Source organism: Cynoglossus semilaevis, chromosome 5 (assembly GCF_000523025.1).
Source record: "Cynoglossus semilaevis isolate Cse_v1.0 chromosome 5, Cse_v1.0, whole genome shotgun sequence".
Classification (NCBI taxonomy): Eukaryota; Metazoa; Chordata; class Actinopteri; order Pleuronectiformes; family Cynoglossidae; genus Cynoglossus; species Cynoglossus semilaevis.
Genome location: NC_024311.1, coordinates 9,974,073 through 9,991,206, shown reverse-complemented (window position 1 = coordinate 9,991,206; position 17,134 = coordinate 9,974,073). Strand labels below are relative to the sequence as shown.

Below are 17,134 nucleotides of genomic sequence, written 5' to 3'. Positions count from 1 at the left end.
TAATAAAACAAAAAAATAATAATAGTAACAACAATAATAATAATATTACATTTTGGACACAATAAATGCACCATGTAAACATTTTAATGAACTTACTAATTGTTACGTTTTGTTTTAATTGTCTCACTAATTGTCAAAATGAGTTTTACATTCACTTGTCATCTATCAGCTGTAACGGGACAGGCAGCTCGAACTGAACGGGTCGTTTTCGTTCTCGTTCATCCGAATTGTTCATTTGTCTCGTTCATCGTTCACAGCTGTGTAGCGAGCTGTACGTCCGTCCTCGGATCTCGTTCATTTGTCACGCGAGAGCTACCCAGAGACTGTGACGCTGTTAAACAACAATGACAGGAAGGATGCTGGACACCAGTCACTTTATTGTGGTGTGTATTTACTTTCTTAGGTTTTCACATGGTTTGAATTGCTTGTTTGGTGTATTATTATACTATGTTAGCTGAAGCAAACCATGGTTTTATTTACAACACACACAAGAGGGCTACAGCGTCCCCTGCCGTAAAAATGAACGAAATGACTCGTTCTAGTTTCATTCAATTTAATGTTCGAGGGTAAAAGATCCGAGTCAGTAAAAAGATTCGGTCTTCCCAACACGTGACTCAACGCGTCACCTGAGCGTCATTCCCACACCGCCCAACTCCACATTTATTTTATCGTTTGTGTGACCAAGTGAACATTAGCAGCTACAAATATGACTCAATGTCGCCCCCTATTGGTCTGTCCCTGTAACAACCGACATGTTACAAACGGTGTAAGAACAGAAGTATTTATTACAAGAATTATATATTAAGAATCAGTTATCATTTTTATTTATATTTTTCTTGATGAAGTTTAATTTTATTTTGTTTTATATTTTTTATTTCATTTATTTTACTTCTACTTTTTGCCTTTTTGCACAGTCCGGATCCATCGCACCCTTATTTCACTGCCGTTATCTGCAATGTCATGTGACAATTAAAGATTCTTGATTTTTTATTCTTCACAGTCCCTTGCCACCCTCTCCACACCCCCTCCCTCCACCCTCACCCACCCAAACAGACACACATACAGTCAGTCAGTCAGTCAGCCATGTTGTTGGTGTGACACAGAGCTGTCAGCCTCAGCTCTTCTCGGACCGGTGTTTCTTAATGTGAAAACTCACTGAGCTCTTTTTTAACTTTAAGTCAACGCTGTTCGGTAAAAACCGTAAGTAGGGAACGTGTGAAAACTTCCCAGGAAGTTTCTGTTTCTACGGCCGTGGTCACGGAGGTAAGTGACCGAAACTGTTGCTGTTGGGCGCGGGTATGAGTTTCCTCCAGTGAGTCTTTCCTCAGATTCTACCTCCAGGCCTCGTCTCTCTGCTGCTTTACATACGTGTGTTTGTTGTTTGAGCTTCTGTGCTTTGTGCTAACTTTGTTGGAAAGTTGTTCGTTAGCTCGGAGAGGAGTGGGCTGACTGTGGGGTCGGGTTCGTTAGCTAACTAAGGAACTTAGCGGGAGTTCGTCAGCTCTGGTCGGGACAGAGATGTTGGAATATTCACGGCGCACATTTTAAGAAACGTCTACACACATTTCTCCAGGTTTAAACTCGTTGATCCGGTTACAGGTCATACCAGGAAATGTTAGTGTGTTCATCAGTGTCTCTCTGTCTCTCTCACACACACACGAGGAGGCAGGAGTCTGCTCTGCTCCTCACTGACACCCAGATACTGTAGTAGATGCAGTACTGTGAAGTATTTTCTCAGCCATCTACTAACTAACCCTAACCCACAGCATCGTGGTGGATACAGGCAGCACGGTGTCACCGTTGTCAGATTTCTAGAAGTTTCTAACCTGTGGATATCAGTCAGTTCCACTGCTCTGTTCTGTGTGGCAGTAGAAGGCACCGGTTGGTCGGGGTGGACACACGGAGCTGTCTAGGACAGTGGTTCTCAAACTGTGGTACGCATATCACTGGTGGTACACGAGCGCTCTCTAGTGGTACGTGGGGAAAATGCATATATATATGTTATATTCTAATGTTGGCCATCATGGTGGTACTCAGAGAGCTCTGTGTATTTGTCAGGTATTACAGAGTTTGAGACAGCTCTGTGTATTTGTCAGGTATTACAGTGTTTGAGAGACTAAAACGTTTGAGAACCACTGGTCTAGGATAATTCACTTCCACAAACATTAGTTTAACTCTGTTGTTGACTGGTTGGTTGTGAGATCGTTAGAGCTTCTGAAATCAGCCGTCTCTTCTTGACTCCTGCAGAATGACCAAACTGTGTGTGTTTTGTAAAGGTTTTATCCTCTTCATTTCTTTCTCTCACAGATGGCTGTGAACAGGACCTGAATCCGTCCACCAGGAGTTTCTCCTCTCTCCCCCATTCTCACCCTTTTCCCTCCTCGCCCAGCTGCAGACATGAACAGTAAGATAACTGGTCAAGTGTGTGTGTGTTTAATAGTCTTTGTTTCACAGAAGTGAAGCTGCAAAACAAGAAATATAAAAGTTATAGAATGTGACCTTTGACCTCTGACTTTTGTCTCCGTGTCCAGGTGGTCTCAGTGTCTGGGCCGTCACTCCAGAAGAGAGGCACAAACATGATCAGAAGTTTGACTCACTCTCTCCATCCATGGGCTTTGTCTCAGGTACATCAACGGTGTCTGTCACCGATGTTGGTGCTGCACTGGTCGGTGGTGACAACAGTGACAGACAGCTACAGTAACAGACAGCTACAGTGACAGACAGCTGACTGAATCATTTTTCTTCTCTTTCCACAGGAGAACAGGCGAAGAAGTTCTTCCTGCAGTCAGGACTTCCTGCATCAGTCCTGGCAGAGATTTGGTGAAACACATTTACACATGTTTTTTTACCTTTGTTTGTGTATATTTTACCCAAGTAGAGAAACGCTAGGGTAGAAACCATGTTTTTGGTTCAATCAGTCTGCTAATGGCTGTCCTACAGCATTGAAATTCTTAGAGAAATGTATTTTCTGGCCCATTCAAAATGTTAGAAAACCTCAGCCAATCACAGTAGAGTACAGTTGAGTTGAATAGAATATAATGAAATAGAGAAGAGTTGAAATTAAACAGTGACATTGGAATAGCTTTGACCATATTTAAAATGTTCAAAAGTACTGGACTCTTGGCACAGTGGTGGTTAAGGAAGGTTTCAGGTTTTCAAGTCCACCACCTGCAAAGTTACCACTGAGGTGCTCCGTCCCCACACACTGCTTCCCGAATGCTTAGAGCTGATGGGTTAAAATCAGAGGTCACATTTGGTGGTGTGCAGTGAAACAATGACAAATAATTCACTTTCACAAAACGTAATTGATAGTAGACGTACGTAAATACCCACAATCATTCTGTCAGTCTGTCAGGGTCATGGTCATGGTTAGAGTCAGAGGCAGATACTGTGTGTGTGCGTGAATGCTCCAACAGTGGGAAGAACCCAGGACCATGTGTCTCTGCTGTGATTGGCTGAAGTTTAACCCTGGTCTCTCTCAGGTCGCTGGCTGACATGAACAAAGATGGAAAGATGGATCGACTGGAGTTCTCCATCGCTATGAAGCTCATCAAACTGAAGCTCCAGGGAACTCCACTGCCGTCAGCACTGCCCATCATCATGAAGCAGCCCCCGGTGGCTGTTCCCATCCTCAGCACACCCCCCTCTACCATGACTAACCCCACCTATGGTACAGTTTTAATCATTTTAATATTTTGGTGTGTATTCCAGCCTGACAATCAGCTGCCAGTAGGAGGTAGTCTACGCATTAGAGCAAAAGTTGAAGGTGTGAATTCACCCCAGACTACCTGAAGGAATTGGTCTGATGGAATCCTGGGATGAGAACACCATACATTCACAAGATAAATTAAAATGTAGTCAATCATTTTACTGGCCGTCGTTTTCTCCCTTCAAACAGGGTGGGGGGGAGGGGGGAGAGTGTTCGTACACACTCAGAGTGTACGGCCAAGGATGAACCAGTATGATGAATTTGTTGGTGGCAACAAAAAAGGGCATCAGTTTTTACTGAACCAGTTTTTACAGCTGAAAACCTGGAGATGAAGAGCCCTGTTTGTCCACAGAGTAAACACAAACAGAAAAGCACAAAATGGTGTGTGTGTATATCTATCTATCTATCAATATATATATATATATATATATACGCCCATATATACACACAAGTATATACTGTATATATACTGTATGTGTATATTGGTTAGGGCACACTCAGTGGCATGGCCATAGAAAATCCAAGGGTTAGGTGATTAGAAAGGGTGATACAGACAGAATCATTTCTGTACGATGTATGTCTTATTTGAAGTTTACAAAAACATTGTAGACATATGTTTCTGTTATTGTTTACATGTGTTTGTATGTAGTCAGTCATGTAACAAACATCTTGTTGTGTCAAATACTGATATGTGATTTAAACAGGATCAGTTGTGATGAATTAATTACAAAGCCCCTCATTAACCAGATGAATGTAATTGTTGTTGAGTTGTCCATGGTTGAACCAGACAGGCCTCTGAGACGTTGTTGTGTTTCCCTGGACCAATCTGGTATCTTTCTGTTCCAGGTGTGGGTTCAACGCCTCTCAACATGTCTATGATTCCTGGGACGAACCTCACCATGTTGACGCCTATCTCTGTAGCAGCCCCAGGACTCTCACCCATGACAGGACTCACCCCTCTGGTCCACGTACCCACAGGCCTCAGTACTCTCATAGCCCCCACGAACATCAGGCCCCTGATGTCTTCTATAGGAAACCCTTCAATGCCAAACAGCACCATAGGAATTCTTCAACCCATTTCATCTGGATCTTTGACCCCAGGTACATAAACCAGTAAACACAGTGTGTATATATACAGTACACACACACACATATATTTATATATACACACAGAGCCAATGTGTTGCTACCTGTCCATGATTTATGGATGGAAGGTGTTAGCTTCTCCCTCTACTGGCTCCTGAAATGAAACTGGTTTTACTGTACAATTGGGAGTGTGTTTTTTAAACAATATGAAGGTCAATAATGTCCAGAATCCAGCTGATGACAGTGTTCATGTGGTTCTCTCGGTCTTCTTTTACAGGTTTGAACATGACCCCCCCACTGTTGGACCTAGGATCCAGCAGGTAAGTCTTCAGGACCTGTGTCACCACAACAACCACCTCTGTGTTGTCCGCTGTTGTCATCTAGTCTTCTGTATTTGACTGGACTCTGACGGTGTGAATAGCTTAATTGTTGACTCTGAAGTGGGCAGAGGTGTGAATGTGTCAGTGGACGTGAATGTAGGTGTGAATGGTTGTTTGACTGTCATTGCTGAGGTTTGCCCAGTTTTGGTTCAGTGTGTTTGCTCACTTGTTCCAGCTCCGCCTCATCATCTCCGTCTGTGATGTCACCCCTGCTCTCTGGTCCTAGTGACTGGGCTGTGCCCCACGCCTCCAGACTGAAGTACAGACAACAGTTCAACGGCCTGGACAAACAGATGACTGGATACTTGACTGGTACTGTGTGTGTGTGTGTGTGTACCAGCTATGGGTGTGTTCAGAAAAAGTGACTTTCTTCACACACCCAGCACCAAGTATGTTCAGTATTTTAGTTTTCATCCAGGTTGAACTGGTTCAACTGGTTGAACTTTTCTCTCACCTGTGATCAATGATGTCACATGTTACACTATGTCACGTAACGTGTGTGATGAATCAATAAGTGATTGACCCCCCCTGCCCCCCGGTCTGTATTGAGTGCTCTGTGTTGTTTCCAGGTCAGCAGGTCAGAGGATTCCTGGCGTCCACTCTGCTGACTCAGCCACAGCTGGCTTCAATCTGGTGAGTCTTCACACACATGGACCTGCACCGCAGTGGCTTCACAGGGTGCTACCTGTTCTCTATGATATTTTATTCCAGGACTTTAGCAGACGTGGACAAGGACGGGAAGCTGAAGGCCGAGGAGTTTATTCTGGCCATGCATCTGGTGGACGTGGCCAAGAGTGGACATCCGCTGCCGCTGACCCTTCCAACAGAGCTGGTACCACCCTCACATAGGTGAAAGAGTACTTTGTTCATCCATCATCACACATGCACCCCGTCCCCACCCCTCCAACCCCCACTCCCATCGTTTCATGTCTTTATTGAACAGTTTTGTTGAATCTCAGCCATTGTTTTTCTAAACAGTTGAATCTTTTGGATGGTCTGATTGCAGGAGTTCAGTGAACGGATCCAGCTCCACTGTCTATGCAGCTCTGATGGATGACCTGGACCTGGAACCACCACAGAAAACCAAGACCAACAGTCAGTGCTCATTAAACCCTTCACACATTTCCACTTCAGCGGTGTCTGACAGAGACACGCTCACACAAACACAAACATGATTTCATCTTCATAGAAACACACAGTACACGTACAGTACACCAGTGCACATGGATAAAAAAGGTCAAAGGTCAAAGCCCATTGTTTTCTGTGCTGATAGATTGTAATAAATGTGTGACCATGGTGTGACGATGTTATTTCAGTTGTCCACACTCTTGTGCTTTAATCTCAACTCTGTTCTGTACACAGCCAGTACACATCAGGTGTTGAATCCCACAAATGTCACTAATGAAAAGTTTGGCTGTGTCTACACTCAGTTTCATTTGAGGATAAATTTAAAGCCAATCTGGAGAGAGGGAACGCAGAGCTGGAGAAAAGGCGACTGGCGTTGCTGGAGGCAGAAAAAAGGGAGCAAGAGCGGCGAGCACAAAAGCTGAGAGAAGAGCAAGAAAAGAGAGAGAGGGAGGCAAGAGAGGCTGAGGAGAGGAGAAGGAAGGAGCGGGAGAGAGAGCTGGAGAGGCAGAAAGAGGAGGAGCGACAGAGGGAGATGGAGAGAAAAGAGGTGTGAACTGTTGATCTATTATCCGCCCACATCTGCCTCACTTTCTTTACTAAATAACGGTGCGTTTGCTGTGGTGCAGGCTGAACAGCGGGAGCTCGAGCGCCAAAAAAAGGAGTGGGAGAGGAGGAGGCAAGGAGAGCTGCAGATAAAGAAGGAGCAGGAGCAGGACGTCATCATCAGACTGAAGGCTAAGAAGAGGAGCCTGGAGATGGAGTTGGAGGCTGTGGTGAGTGATGAAGACACGTCAGTGTGGCTAAACTAACACAAACACTGTCTTTGTTTGTTTGTTTGTTGTTAATAGTTACATTCTATGACTGTCTCAGGGAAATAACCAGCGTCAGATCTCAGACAGGCTGAGGGACGTACAGAACAGGAAGAAGCTGCAGAAGACAGAGCTGGATCTGAGCAAATATATATATATATATATATATATATATACGCCCATATATACACACAAGTATATACTGTATATATACTGTATGTGTATATTGGTTAGGGCACACTCAGTGGCATGGCCATAGAAAATCCAAGGGTTAGGTGATTAGAAAGGGTGATACAGACAGAATCATTTCTGTACGATGTATGTCTTATTTGAAGTTTACAAAAACATTGTAGACATATGTTTCTGTTATTGTTTACATGTGTTTGTATGTAGTCAGTCATGTAACAAACATCTTGTTGTGTCAAATACTGATATGTGATTTAAACAGGATCAGTTGTGATGAATTAATTACAAAGCCCCTCATTAACCAGATGAATGTAATTGTTGTTGAGTTGTCCATGGTTGAACCAGACAGGCCTCTGAGACGTTGTTGTGTTTCCCTGGACCAATCTGGTATCTTTCTGTTCCAGGTGTGGGTTCAACGCCTCTCAACATGTCTATGATTCCTGGGACGAACCTCACCATGTTGACGCCTATCTCTGTAGCAGCCCCAGGACTCTCACCCATGACAGGACTCACCCCTCTGGTCCACGTACCCACAGGCCTCAGTACTCTCATAGCCCCCACGAACATCAGGCCCCTGATGTCTTCTATAGGAAACCCTTCAATGCCAAACAGCACCATAGGAATTCTTCAACCCATTTCATCTGGATCTTTGACCCCAGGTACATAAACCAGTAAACACAGTGTGTATATATACAGTACACACACACACATATATTTATATATACACACAGAGCCAATGTGTTGCTACCTGTCCATGATTTATGGATGGAAGGTGTTAGCTTCTCCCTCTACTGGCTCCTGAAATGAAACTGGTTTTACTGTACAATTGGGAGTGTGTTTTTTAAACAATATGAAGGTCAATAATGTCCAGAATCCAGCTGATGACAGTGTTCATGTGGTTCTCTCGGTCTTCTTTTACAGGTTTGAACATGACCCCCCCACTGTTGGACCTAGGATCCAGCAGGTAAGTCTTCAGGACCTGTGTCACCACAACAACCACCTCTGTGTTGTCCGCTGTTGTCATCTAGTCTTCTGTATTTGACTGGACTCTGACGGTGTGAATAGCTTAATTGTTGACTCTGAAGTGGGCAGAGGTGTGAATGTGTCAGTGGACGTGAATGTAGGTGTGAATGGTTGTTTGACTGTCATTGCTGAGGTTTGCCCAGTTTTGGTTCAGTGTGTTTGCTCACTTGTTCCAGCTCCGCCTCATCATCTCCGTCTGTGATGTCACCCCTGCTCTCTGGTCCTAGTGACTGGGCTGTGCCCCACGCCTCCAGACTGAAGTACAGACAACAGTTCAACGGCCTGGACAAACAGATGACTGGATACTTGACTGGTACTGTGTGTGTGTGTGTGTGTACCAGCTATGGGTGTGTTCAGAAAAAGTGACTTTCTTCACACACCCAGCACCAAGTATGTTCAGTATTTTAGTTTTCATCCAGGTTGAACTGGTTCAACTGGTTGAACTTTTCTCTCACCTGTGATCAATGATGTCACATGTTACACTATGTCACGTAACGTGTGTGATGAATCAATAAGTGATTGACCCCCCCTGCCCCCCGGTCTGTATTGAGTGCTCTGTGTTGTTTCCAGGTCAGCAGGTCAGAGGATTCCTGGCGTCCACTCTGCTGACTCAGCCACAGCTGGCTTCAATCTGGTGAGTCTTCACACACATGGACCTGCACCGCAGTGGCTTCACAGGGTGCTACCTGTTCTCTATGATATTTTATTCCAGGACTTTAGCAGACGTGGACAAGGACGGGAAGCTGAAGGCCGAGGAGTTTATTCTGGCCATGCATCTGGTGGACGTGGCCAAGAGTGGACATCCGCTGCCGCTGATCCTTCCAACAGAGCTGGTACCACCCTCACATAGGTGAAAGAGTACTTTGTTCATCCATCATCACACATGCACCCCGTCCCCACCCCTCCAACCCCCACTCCCATCGTTTCATGTCTTTATTGAACAGTTTTGTTGAATCTCAGCCATTGTTTTTCTAAACAGTTGAATCTTTTGGATGGTCTGATTGCAGGAGTTCAGTGAACGGATCCAGCTCCACTGTCTATGCAGCTCTGATGGATGACCTGGACCTGGAACCACCACAGAAAACCAAGACCAACAGTCAGTGCTCATTAAACCCTTCACACATTTCCACTTCAGCGGTGTCTGACAGAGACACGCTCACACAAACACAAACATGATTTCATCTTCATAGAAACACACAGTACACGTACAGTACACCAGTGCACATGGATAAAAAAGGTCAAAGGTCAAAGCCCATTGTTTTCTGTGCTGATAGATTGTAATAAATGTGTGACCATGGTGTGACGATGTTATTTCAGTTGTCCACACTCTTGTGCTTTAATCTCAACTCTGTTCTGTACACAGCCAGTACACATCAGGTGTTGAATCCCACAAATGTCACTAATGAAAAGTTTGGCTGTGTCTACACTCAGTTTCATTTGAGGATAAATTTAAAGCCAATCTGGAGAGAGGGAACGCAGAGCTGGAGAAAAGGCGACTGGCGTTGCTGGAGGCAGAAAAAAGGGAGCAAGAGCGGCGAGCACAAAAGCTGAGAGAAGAGCAAGAAAAGAGAGAGAGGGAGGCAAGAGAGGCTGAGGAGAGGAGAAGGAAGGAGCGGGAGAGAGAGCTGGAGAGGCAGAAAGAGGAGGAGCGACAGAGGGAGATGGAGAGAAAAGAGGTGTGAACTGTTGATCTATTATCCGCCCACATCTGCCTCACTTTCTTTACTAAATAACGGTGCGTTTGCTGTGGTGCAGGCTGAACAGCGGGAGCTCGAGCGCCAAAAAAAGGAGTGGGAGAGGAGGAGGCAAGGAGAGCTGCAGATAAAGAAGGAGCAGGAGCAGGACGTCATCATCAGACTGAAGGCTAAGAAGAGGAGCCTGGAGATGGAGTTGGAGGCTGTGGTGAGTGATGAAGACACGTCAGTGTGGCTAAACTAACACAAACACTGTCTTTGTTTGTTTGTTTGTTGTTAATAGTTACATTCTATGACTGTCTCAGGGAAATAACCAGCGTCAGATCTCAGACAGGCTGAGGGACGTACAGAACAGGAAGAAGCTGCAGAAGACAGAGCTGGATCTGAGCAGACAGAGGAAGGACAGCTGTCAGCAGAACATCAGTGACCTGCACAAACAGCTGGAGGTGTGTGTGAACGTGTGTGTACATGAGTGAGTGACACAGTGAGTGAGGCAGTGTTGTATTTGACTTGTGTCTTTGTTGGTGTTGGTCAGGAGTTTCAGAGGAAGTTGTCTCAGCTGACCCCAGAGCAGCACAGACTCAGGGAGAAACTCACCAACCTGTCCCTGGACAACTCACCGGGTTAGTTCTGATGCACTGACACTCTGGGTTGGGATTGAAACTTTTTGGGCAGTTGTACAGTTATCTCTATGAAAGTGTTACATTCGCACCTTGTTTTTTTTTTTTATTTAACTTTGGCTGACTAGTCAAGGAAGGAAGGTCAGAACTCAGATGACCATCAGCTTCATTTACTGCCAACACTTTATCAAACTCCAGACTTGTTAATGATGAACAACGATTAAGTGTCACACAGTGTGGTTCAGTGTGGATCACTTGAAGTGATGTTTCTGTTCCTCTACACTTGTCAACCAAACCCTGTTTCTCATGTGTTCTCAGTGTCCACCATGTCCACACTCAAAGTGTCTGTGTCTGAGAAAAAAGCCATGTGCGTTCAACTGCAGCAGAAGCTGGAAGCTCTGGAAAAAGATACGGCTGCAAAACTGGTTCAGATGGACCAGTTCAACAAAGACATGCAGGTGAAGAGAGAAACCACTGAGGAAGTCTTCATCTTTATTTGATTATTTTATATATGTCAGCACCATGAGGGCTGTGGGTGGTGGTTCGAGTCAACCAGCTGCCAAATTACCACTGAGGTGATCCAGCAATTGACTTATTTATATATTTTTTATATTGTGCATTGTTGGGATGTGCTAAATAAATATTCTCATAATTTTAATTGTTTTATTCTTTGAAACATTAATATTAATTTATTCAATAAACTTGATTTTATTGAGGTTTAGCAATTGTACTAATATTTGTCAGAAACATTTCTTTCGTTTTTTCATTTTTTACGATGTAGATGATGATTTGATCTTTGTTCTGTTTCATTGACACCAGAATCTAAGAGAAAGAAACTCGCAGCAGCTGTCAGCACTGGAAAAATTACAGAGCATCAAAGAGGAAAAGTGGCGTGAAGTGATTCAAAGAAAGGAGGAGGAAGAGGAGAGGAAACAACGGAAGAAAGAGGAGGAGGAGGCTCAAAGGTTTACTGCTGTTATCTGTTTGATCTGACCTGAAGTGGGTTAGGAAGAAGGTTTGACCTCTGACCTTTTGCCTCCTGTTTTCAGACGTATTATGATGGAAAAGGAGCGTCAGTGGCAGGAGAAGCTGAGAAGGGATGAGGAGGAGCGTCAAAGGAAGCTCCAGGAGGAGAGAGAGGCCAAACAGAGGGAGTTGGAGGAGAAAGAAAGACAGGCTCTCATTCAGGCTGCAAAAGAGCAGGCCGAACGAGAACTCCGAGCAAGAGAGGAGGAGGAGAGGAAGAAGAGGGAGGAGGAGGAGAGGAAAAAAAGAGAGGAAGAAGAACTTAAGAGACAGCTGGAAAGGAGAAGGCAGGAGGAGGAGAGAAGAAAGCTGGAAGAGGAAAGAAGACAACTGGAGGAAGAGAGGAGGAAACTAGAGGAGGAGCGACGGAAAGAAGAGAAAAGAAAGAAAGAAGAAGAGGAGCGACACAGAAGGGAAGAGGAGGAAAGAAAAAGGTTAGAGGAACAGCGGAGAGAGGAACAGCGCCGAAGAGAGAGGGAGGAAGAGGAGAGGAGGCGACAGAGGGCAGCCGAGGCCGCTCTTCGAGATTCAGAGGAGAGGAAAAGGCGAGAAGAGGAGGAAAAGATTAAAAAGGAGGAAGAAAGGAAAAGGGTCCAGCAGGATAGGAGAAAACAGGAAGAGGAGAGGAAGAGAAAGGAGGAAGAGGAAGAAGCTGAGAAGGAACGCAGGAGGAAGGAGGAGTTATCTCCGCAGCCAATTGGAGGAGGAAAGATTGACATTCATGAGAAACTGACCTCCCTGTTGAGAGGCCTGGAGGAGAGGAAAGGTAACTGCATTGGAGTTAAACTACAGACGGGTTCACACTACAGACAGGTTCACACTACAGACAGGTTCACACTACAGACGGGTTCACACTACAGACGGGTTCACACTACAGTAGTATATGTAGGAGGTCCCAGGATGAGGCTGTGATCAGCACATGTTTCATACTCTCCTCTCTCCAGCTGATGGCACTGTAACATCTCTATTGTGACTCTCCAGGTGGTCAACACAAAGCTACGCAGCGCAGGAAGTCTGCTGCTCTCACACCCTTCAAAGCACTTTATCCATTTACGGCTCGGAATAACGAGGAGCTCAGCTTCAGTGCTGATGACATCATTGAGGTGAGAACAAGAACCAGCGTCTGGGTCTGGATCTGTAGTGTGGTACAGTTAGTCCAGTAAAATACAGATGTTACAGCTCAGTGGAACACAGTAGTGTTGACGTTTCCACTGTTGTCGTCTTCTTCAGGTGGATGAGACGGCAGAGCAGGAGGACGGCTGGCTGTACGGCAGCAGACAAGGGAAGATGGGCTGGTTCCCAGAGAGCTACGTGGAGAAAGCGGCTCCACCAGACTCTTCAAAGAACACATCTGCTCCTGCTGTTCCTCCTCATCCTGCTGCTGCTCCTCCTGCTGCTCCTGCTGCTCCTGCTGCTCCTGCTCCTCCTGCTGCTCCTGCTGCTCCTGCTGCTCCTGCTCCTCCTGCTGCTCCTGCTGCTCCTGCTCCTCCTGCTGCTCCTGCTCCTCCTGCTGCTCCTGCTGCTCCTGCTGCTCCTGCTGCTCCTGCTCCTCCTGCTGCTCCTGCTGCTCCTGCTGCTCCTGCTGCTCCTGCTGCTCCTGCTGCTCCTGCTGCTCCTGCTCCTCCTGCTGCTCCTGCTGCTCCTGCTGCTCCTGCTCCTCCTGCTGCTCCTGCTGCTCCTGCTGCTCCTGCTGCTCCTGCTGCTCCTGCTGCTCCTGCTCCTCCTGCTGCTCCTGCTCCTCCTGCTGCTCCTGCTCCTCCTGCTGCTCCTGCTGCTCCTGCTCCCGTGAATCATCTCCCACTACAATCACAGCTCTCCAACGCCCTGGAGGTTGCTAAGCTAACAGGCAACAAGTCTGCCTTCACACCAACACAGCCACTGATCCCTGCAGCCTCAGAGGGTCACGGACAGGTGAGGTCAGAGGTCAAGCTGGAGCAGCTCTTACTGCCATGTGATACATTATCTCCTTTTGATGATTATTTGATGCTGTGTGCTGAGTCAGTGGGATTACTCCTGTCATTAGCAGAATTAACTGAAAACACGGGCCACACTGTGGTGGGGAGGTGATGGCTCTGGCTCTAACACCATCTGTGATGTCATCAGGTTCTTGGTCAGCTATTGGCCCAGGCTCTGTGTTCATGGACAGCTAAGACAGACAACCATCTGAACTTCAGTAAGGACGATGTGATCCAGGTGCTGGAGCAGCAGGAGAACTGGTGGCTGGGAGAGCTGAATGGTGAAAAGGGCTGGTTCCCTAAAACGTACGTGAAGCTGCTGGAGGAGGACCAGAGTCCAGAGTAAGTTTGTCCATCAGTCAAACTGGTTCTGTTTCAGTGTCAGTTTGTTCATTGAACATCTCACAAAGTAAAAATGTAACCTGCTCTGACCACTGTAGCGCCACCTGTGGGTCAACCTTTTAATGACGATCATCACCAAAGTTTTGTGATGATCGTCGATCCACCAGCTGGTGGTGCGGTTGTTTTTGTGTTCTTTGTGTTTCACTGTGGTCTTTGTGTTTCACAGTGTGAAGAGCTCCACTCCTGCTGCAGAGACCAGTGACAACCAGAAGTTTGAAGGTGCTTGACCATGTGCTGCAGTTCACTGGATGGAGATAGTGGAGAAGAGTTGTTGTTTCATCTGTTTAAAGTGTCTGTGGAGAAGCAGGAGGTCAACTCCTCCGACTGTTCTCCACTCTGGCTGTTATGTGTCTGCCAGTAAAACCAAATGTTGACTCTGAATAACGTGCTGTGGCCTTTTTGGTCCGTCTCTCCTTCCAGAGTACGTGGCTGTGTACACCTACGAGACTCCAGAGCCGGGGGATCTGACCTTCAGTGCAGGAGATCTGATCTTAGTGAGCAGCAGAGAAGGAGAGTGGTGGAGCGGCTCCATCGGTGACCAAGCAGGAGTTTTTCCCAGTAACTACGTCAAACCGAAAGAGTCAGATGTAATCCCTGTTCACTCACCAGAACCAGAACCAGAACATAATGTTGTTCAACATTCCATTCAACTGTTGTTGTGGTCTACTGCAGACATCAAGCTTGACTGGAAAGAAGAAACCAGGTGGGCATGTGATCACTGCACTGATGTTCTGTGGTACTGTTCTAGTACTGTTCTGGTACTGACCAAACACTAATGGAGTTTCTGTGCACAGAGGTCGCCCAGGTCATCACAGCTCACACTTCTGTTGGTGCTGACCAGCTGCATCTTGAAGTTGGCCAACTCATCCTCATCCTTGGCAAGAACGCCTCCGGGTGGTGGGTGGGAGAATTGCAGGTCAGGGCACAGTTTGTTTAATTTTATGCCATGAGAAATAGAATGTGACTCCTTGGCTGTTATTAGAATGATGAAGCCTTGGTGTTGGCTGTTGATCATTAGAACCTCATTAGTTCTGTTTGTTTGTTGATCTTCAGGCTCGAGGTAAAAGACGACAGAAGGGTTGGTTCCCTGCTTCTAAAGTCAAAATGCTGGGTTCCAGCAGTGGCCAGTCCACACCAGCACCTCAGCCAGGTAACACACACACACACACAGAGTGGTTTTCATGACTTGTGAGGACTTCACACATACCCTAAACCCAACCCCTAATCTTAATCCGTACCATAATCCTAACTCTGGCCCTTATTCCACACCACGAAGTATAGATGCACACACACACACACACTCCTGTAATCCTCCCGTCTTCTTTCAGTTTGTCAGGTCGTTGCGTTATACGACTACACAGCTGCTAACGAGGATGAGTTGAGCTTCTCCAGTGGTCAGCTGATCAACGTCCTGGACAAGAATGACTCTGATTGGTGGAAAGGAGAGGTCAACGGGGCCACAGGCCTCTTTCCCACCAACTACATTAAAACGGTGGATTCTGACCCCGGTCAACACAGTAAGAAAACGTTTTCAACTAGACATTGTGTCAATAAAGTATCAGGCACCGCGTCGCCACCCACAGGCTGTGTACAAAAGTCTGGACTAAGATTTTAGAGGCATTTAGAGGAGAAAAGACAAACCAGGACCCAGCTCCAGGCTCATGATGGCTTTGTGTGTTAGCTGTGCACTGCCTCATTATCATGTGGCATCAGCAGCTGATGATGAACATGTCTCTCTGGGCTTCTGTCTATTATTGGCTTCCATCTGAACATCATTATGGTTTAAACATCATTATTTCTGGTTGATTTCCAGACAGAAACTATAGATGAGTGAACTGTTGACCTGCGGCCCAGTGAGGAGGAAGGAGACGACCTCTTAATGTTTTGGCCCAAACAGATTAGTGTCAGTGGAGCTTTAGTCAGACTGTAGACATGTGAGTGAGAGCAGGACACAGAGACACAGAGACGGAGGGTAAAGTAGACAGAGACACAGGGACGGAGCAATGACTTTATGGAGCAACTTTCACTTTTTAAACTTGTGGGATGACAGAGATGCTGAAAGCAGAGGTACACCGAGTGATTGTGTGTGTGTGTGTGTGTGTGTGTGTGTGTGTGTCATAAGAACAGTCCTGATGTCCTGTCTTGGCTGCAGGTGGTGCCGAGTCTTTGAGTACTCTGGAGAAGAAGAGACAGGGTTACATCAATGAGCTGATGGAGACGGAGGAACGATATGTAGAAGATTTGAACGTGGTCCTGGAGGTGAGGCCACCACACTGCAGTCACTGTGACAGAACACAGGTGTTCCAGTGTGCTCCATGACACACACGTGTTTGTCTTCAGGTGTTCTATAGACCAATGTCAGAGTCCGGCCGGCTGAGTGAGGCTGAGATGTCCATGATATTTGTCAACTGGAAAGAACTACCGTCCTGTAACACAAAACTTCTCAATGTGTGGTCAGTGATGTCAGTGATGTCAGTGATGTCCATAGAGTCCATGTGACCAGGGCAACGGAGAACTTCTTCTGACCAACATGTGTATCGGTGTCTGTGATCTCCAGACGCCTCAGCTCTGGATTTACTGTAAACATGTTCCGTGTTCTATGTTTGCAGGGCACTGCGTGCCTGTAAGAAGGCTGCAGGTGAGAACATGCCCGTCCAAAAGGTCGGAGACATCCTGGCAGCAGAACTGTCCCACATGCAGCCTTACATCAGGTTCTGCTCCTGTCAGATCAACGGTGCCACTCTGCTCCAGAACCGCACGGACAACGAGCCGGACTTCAAGCTCTTTCTGAAGGTAGGCAGGAGAGGAAAGGGGGAGGGATGAGGAGGAGACGAGACGAGGTGAAGGAAAGGAAAAAGAGGAGAGAAAAGAAAGGAAGGAAGGAAGGCCTTTGTAGTTTTAACATTTAACAGCTTTAACTTTATTAACAGCTGCTTTCCTGTCAAATCTACAGGCTGCCGTCTTTTACTTTTCTCTTAACACCATGCAGTGCAGTGTTTGCAAGGACTCATGGGATATTTTATACCTTTCTGAAGTTTGAATTTTTGAAGTTTTTTTTTTTTCTCTTTGTGTCAGAAACTTGCCACAGACTACAGGTGTAAGGGGATGCCACTGTC

At 46.2% G+C, this 17,134-nt stretch overlaps 1 protein-coding gene across 1 annotated transcript in view; it reads left to right on the top strand.

Moving 5' to 3' along the window:
* Positions 1-1,059: 1,059 nt before the first annotated feature.
* itsn2b (intersectin 2b) overlaps positions 1,060-17,134 on the top strand; it is a 19,292-nt gene continuing 3,217 nt past the window's right edge. The window contains 34 exon segments of the mRNA XM_025055390.1: positions 1,060-1,263; positions 2,308-2,404; positions 2,532-2,624; positions 2,757-2,820; positions 3,483-3,670; positions 4,556-4,810; positions 5,329-5,368; positions 6,585-6,604; positions 8,220-8,262; positions 8,498-8,634; positions 8,892-8,955; positions 9,034-9,171; positions 9,329-9,417; positions 9,753-9,997; positions 10,077-10,223; positions 10,321-10,461; positions 10,551-10,638; positions 10,954-11,093; positions 11,455-11,600; positions 11,685-12,427; positions 12,643-12,764; positions 12,892-13,042; positions 13,412-13,572; positions 13,765-13,958; positions 14,185-14,237; positions 14,439-14,605; positions 14,691-14,721; positions 14,813-14,934; positions 15,072-15,168; positions 15,347-15,535; positions 16,171-16,277; positions 16,359-16,465; positions 16,628-16,811; positions 17,094-17,134. The exon segment at positions 17,094-17,134 is cut by the window's right edge and continues 82 nt beyond it. Of these exon segments, the coding sequence (XP_024911158.1) occupies positions 2,398-2,404; positions 2,532-2,624; positions 2,757-2,820; positions 3,483-3,670; positions 4,556-4,810; positions 5,329-5,368; positions 6,585-6,604; positions 8,220-8,262; positions 8,498-8,634; positions 8,892-8,955; positions 9,034-9,171; positions 9,329-9,417; positions 9,753-9,997; positions 10,077-10,223; positions 10,321-10,461; positions 10,551-10,638; positions 10,954-11,093; positions 11,455-11,600; positions 11,685-12,427; positions 12,643-12,764; positions 12,892-13,042; positions 13,412-13,572; positions 13,765-13,958; positions 14,185-14,237; positions 14,439-14,605; positions 14,691-14,721; positions 14,813-14,934; positions 15,072-15,168; positions 15,347-15,535; positions 16,171-16,277; positions 16,359-16,465; positions 16,628-16,811; positions 17,094-17,134 (4,514 nt within the window). The 5' untranslated portion in view covers positions 1,060-1,263; positions 2,308-2,397.